Below are 5,149 nucleotides of genomic sequence, written 5' to 3'. Positions count from 1 at the left end.
ATTATAATATGAACAAAACAAAAACGTAAAAAAAAAATTTAAATACTCAACATATTTGATTTGTTTTCTAGATTTTACAAATTTGTAAACTTATAGAGCTATATAATTAAGCTAGCAACTAAAAGTGTCGCTAGTTTTTAAATATCGTTTTTAATAAATAAGTATGAGTCTTTTTTGCAAGACTATCAAATTATTATTTTCAAAAGGTTGTTTTAACGACTTTATACAATAATAAAATATTAACAACAGTTTTATTTAGTAAAATTTGAATTAAATATAGTACTAATAAATTATGACTGTCACACACAAACTTTAAACAGCAAAGTTCTCAAAATACAAAGGAGGGCCCATGGTAGAAGTGTCTCAGGTGTCATCTTCTTCCACTTTAGACTTCCTTCTGCACCGAAACTCTACTTACATATTTGAAGTGTCTTTTGGCAGCTTGTGGGAATTCACCAAGCTGGTTGGCGGGAAGCAGAAGTGCCCACTGGTGGGCGACCAACAGCTGTACAAGTCCATCATGAAAACAACTTTGTGCGGATGCCTTGAGCCACCTTCTGCTGGTAAGAAAAACTGAAAGTTGTTTTGTTATTTCAGCGCGCGTGAAGTTAATCAAAACTAAAAAAACACTTTAGGTTTTGTTATAAACTTTTTAAATAGTTTATTTAATTATATACTAACATTTAAAAAAAATCTTAACATAATAAAGTATATTTATACATTTTGAAAAGTATTCTAGCTTGTATATTATTATAAAAGTTTTGAAACTATCTTTCTTAGAAATTTTTAAAAGTTAAAAGCTAATACACATTTGTAAAACAAAACGATGTTGTGGTAACAAAAAAAACTTACAATAAACATTTGCTATAGCTTTGTAGCTATATTTCCTAAAAAGTTCATATGTAAAGAGTTTTTTAACATAGAGAGTATTTAAATTTTACAGTTAGTGTGATAAGTTATACATTGTTAAGATTATAAGCAAAACTAGTCTAAATCAAAGAAGAAAAATTGAAAAGAGCATATTAAATTAGTGTGTAATTAAATTAGTTGTATTTAACTTAATGACCTTAGCCCTATGCACCTAAAATTAAGGTATTAAATTTTGTTATTTTAGTAAGATAAACATTGAGTTTAATAGTTTACCTTTAAAAATTTTAGAAACTGATAATTTTTTTCTAATATCTGAAAAATTTTGTATACTTTTTTAATTAAAAACAAGTTTTCATATCACAAAGCTTTTATCTCTATGTAACATTTGCTAGTTACTGTCTAATCGTCAAAAAAAGTCTTATACCAAATCAAAATTATTATAATATTTAAAACAAAAATCAAGTTAAACTGTTTATTGCGATGCCTAGAATTTTTACTTTAATATTGTTTCTAAAAAATAACTATTTTGCTATTACATTAGCTTAACGTATTTCTAAAAACTAACCTTTGATTTTTTTTTTTTTTTATTAAACAGTCATAATAACTATTGCTTCCTTTTACAGATGAACCGGACACCTCAATAAAATGGGTTTTGAATTTTCCCATTGAAGATTATAAACTGTTTGATGGCTTCTACTGGGATCTGAAGCAGCTGAGGATTCATAAAAACAAGGAAATATCACTCAAAGATCGAAGATGCAATGTTTACACAACTAAACATGAAAAATGGAGACTTGCAAAAGCCCATGCGCAAGTTAGTTTAATTCAATTCTTTTTAGACAAAATGTTTTTACCTAAATTTTATCGGTTAAGTAAAAGCACTTTTTTTTTCAATCATTTTTAAATTAGATAGTAAATAATGCTTAATTTTTGTATTTTTATTGATTATTTCTTTATAGTAATGTCAATAAATTTTACAAGTAACAATTTTTCTAATATAGCGTTGTTTGAAGCTAAATATTTTAGTTTTAAATAAATACTTTATGATCAATTTTGTTTCTTTTTAAAACTTGCTTTATAAAGAAAAAACATTATTGTGTATTAACATTAAAAACATTCATTTTAGATTTACACTAATAAACATGAATATAAAAACAAAAACAGTTTACTCGTAATCTTGTGTAAATAAAAACAACTTTAAGTTCAAAACTTAAACTACTTTTAAGTAAATAATTACTCTGCTGATTTATTTATCAGTTTAACTTTATTGTTAAGTATTAAAAAATTGTTATACTTATTTATACATGTACCAAAACTTTTTTAAACTATTTATGTAGGTCCAGTTGACTTTCTATGCACCGGGTAATGCCCACAACCACGTTCATTTCATGTTTCCAACTTTAATGGCCACTTTGGTCAGAGAATATCTCGCAGATAAAAGCACATTGAGAAAGTTGCTTGAACCGCACACAAGGTTCACGGAATATATAAACCACAAGGCTTTGTTTGTATGTTAATTGTTTTAAAAACTAGTATTATTAATAATTTAATTTTGTTTTTAGGTTATTTTTTATCATACTTTTGTAACTTAAAATTCAAATTGATTTGTAATTAATTCTAAATACAAAATATTTTACGAAAGTACAACAAAAACGAATTAGTATTTTAATAAAACTTCTTAAAATATAACAAAAAAAAGGTAATTGTATTTTTGTTCGAATAAAAAATATAAGCAAAATATATTTGTTTAAGTTATACAACAAAATACGAGCGAAGATTTGATATTAACTTTGTTGCAACACATCTAAAATTTCTTTAGAATTTTTTTTTATAAATTAAACAGCACTGCAAGTCTTCGGACAATCACAACTACTTGAGCGAAAGATGGTTGAAACCTTGGTTGAGCATGCCTACTAGTAATCATTACTTTTTGAAAAATATAAAAGAGACGACAGAAAAGTTTTTCCTTAAAGATAAATTTCTTAAAAGAAAATTAAGGCCTCAGTTTCCATATGACAGGTTTCTAAGTGAGGTCAAAATTAAATTTGTTTGTCACAAAAGTAATGGTATTATGTTAATCATTTTTCTAAGCAAAAGTTTAACATAATAAATACGATCAAGTGAAAATGATAAGTTTTTATCAAAATTAATTTACAAAACTTTTATATGATTAAGTTTGTGAAAAATTATGAGCCTAAAACAAAATTAAGATAAAATTTAAAAATTATCAGTAATATATTTACATAAACATTTTTCACATACTTTTTTAATTTGATGTTTCCTTCAAAAACTTCCAAAATGACAAAACTAAATTTTTAAAAAAATATTATTTTAAATGATGTACTTTTAAACTTCCTTTTTTGCTTAATAGTACTACGAGATCGTTTATGACTTTGTACGTCAGCTAGACGCAAGAGTTGGACTAAACTGTGATGGGATAGTCAACAAAATAACAGAACATATCCCGGGGTTGCAAGGATACGATCCATTAGAAGTGATAGCAACGTTGATTTGGAACAACGGAATCGTCCATTATTGCGATCACGAAAGCTACTTGAAGCATTTTGCTAGAAAGCACGGATGTATGGTTATGCGGTGGGTTACAGCATAATAGTATTAAAGGAAAAAATAACTAGCATGTTTATAGACATTAATAAAAGACAATAAGTTAAATTTACATCATGTAAAAAGATTTACGTTTTTTATACTTAAGTACTAAAATAACCTTTTTTCTAAATTACTAACTTCAAAAAGATTACTAAGCTCTAAAAAATTTATAAAGCTCTTTTATTAGAAGTTCATCAGAAACTTTTTAAATCAAATTTTTTTTTGTAACTTTAAATGAACAAAACAAGTTTTAAAAAGTTTTCCAAAAGTTCGTTCTAAAATAGCAAAATAAATATTTGTAATACTTTCAATTTCGTGATGAGTTCTTTATTTTTTGCTGTATAACACAATTAATTCAAAAAGAAATTTTATATTCTTACAAACTAATGCTTATTCAAATTTATAACTCCTCGGTTTAAGGAAAAGTTTATTTGGTGAGGAATCAATGGAAGATTTCGATGAGGGTTGGGAATTTTTCGATGAAACAGACTTTTTTCGGAGTCAAGTGTTTTTTAATACATTTGTGAGATTCAACTCATCATATTTTATTGACTTGTCGATCATGAAAATACAGTTAGTTGTAAGAATAGAAAATATTATGTTTTATGACAATTTTATTTTATGCTAGCATAAAAAGTTTTAAATGAGCTTGATACAAGGTTCATATCAAATCTATTTATTGTTGAAAATTTAAAGTACTATTTTGCTACTAAAAAAAAACTTTATAATGAAATGGTTTATTACAAAATTTGTAACCTTTAAAACATTTTTAATTCATTTTATTTTTTTCATCGAAAACATTTTAAAACTTATCTCTAAAAGCGTACAAACGTTTAAACTTTTTACCAAATAGTACATTCTTTACCGGAAGTGGATCAATTACTTTTTACTGTCTTTAGAATTTATAGACAACTTTATTTAAAAAAAATTTTCGTACAATCAAGTTTTAATTTACTGTCGAATAAACCTTCAAAAACAACTATCTATCTATATAAACATCTATCTAAACTTTATTTATGTTTTAAATAAAAAAGATATCTTTTTTTGTTTTAAGTATTTTCAAATTATAAATAACTACAAAAGCTTGGGTATTTGCGAATAAACCGCTCTCAAAATAAACCGTAAAATTATTATAACTTATTTTTATCATTTACAAATTTTATAAGAAATAAACTTGACAGGTATAACTTCAATAGTACTGAAGCTAACTACATAGTAAGTAATTTTCATAGAAGTTTAAAAGAAAAACATGAGGAATTTGTAGATAGTGGAAACAACATAATAGACATTGAAGACTGTGTTGGTGCACTTTGCTTTTAATAATCCTTGTTATCATATTTTTAACTTTTATACAGTAAAAATACTGAATAATGTCTGTGTGTTTGAAAAATTTTATCATATAAAGTTTTTTAAATACTAAAACACTTCCTTTCATTGTTAGCTTGATTAAAATCATTTTTTGTTATAAAAGTTGACCTACAAAAAAAATTCCACAAACATGTTTGTAAACAAATAATAGTAACATAGTGAAACGTAATATCAAAAATGGTTTTACTATAAGCTTATACTGTTTATATTGCAATTTATGTATAGCTTAGTAGTTTTTAAAACTGTCTTTTCTCTAAAAAATACTAGTTACTTGTTTTATTTTTACTTATTCACATTTAACTTT

The 5,149-nt window shown here is 25.0% G+C and overlaps 1 protein-coding gene across 1 annotated transcript; it reads left to right on the top strand.

Moving 5' to 3' along the window:
- The first annotated feature begins 349 nt into the window (after positions 1-349).
- Positions 350-4,797, top strand: LOC145838743 (uncharacterized). The gene is made up of 7 exons (XM_082946369.1): positions 350-563; positions 1,494-1,684; positions 2,208-2,378; positions 2,714-2,902; positions 3,242-3,465; positions 3,898-4,050; positions 4,659-4,797. Exons 1-7 carry the CDS (start codon positions 350-352, stop codon positions 4,795-4,797), a joined length of 1,281 nt encoding a protein of 426 aa, XP_082802495.1.
- Positions 4,798-5,149: the final 352 nt, after the last annotated feature.

The sequence above is a fragment of the Thalia democratica genome, chromosome 1 (assembly GCF_965202585.1).
Source record: "Thalia democratica chromosome 1, ktThaDemo2.hap1.1, whole genome shotgun sequence".
NCBI lineage: Eukaryota > Metazoa > Chordata > Thaliacea > Salpida > Salpidae > Thalia > Thalia democratica.
This window is presented reverse-complemented; position numbering and strand designations above follow the sequence as displayed.

Bases quoted from the DNA above. Each gene is read 5' to 3' on its own strand.
- LOC145838743 (XM_082946369.1), top strand. From the start codon at position 350: ATGGTAGAAGTGTCTCAGGTGTCATCTTCTTCCACTTTAGACTTCCTT. The intron at 1,685-2,207 runs GTTAGTTTAATT...CTATTTATGTAG, and splicing joins TTGCAAAAGCCCATGCGCAA to GTCCAGTTGACTTTCTATGC. The intron at 2,903-3,241 runs GTCAAAATTAAA...TTTGCTTAATAG, and splicing joins ATGACAGGTTTCTAAGTGAG to TACTACGAGATCGTTTATGA.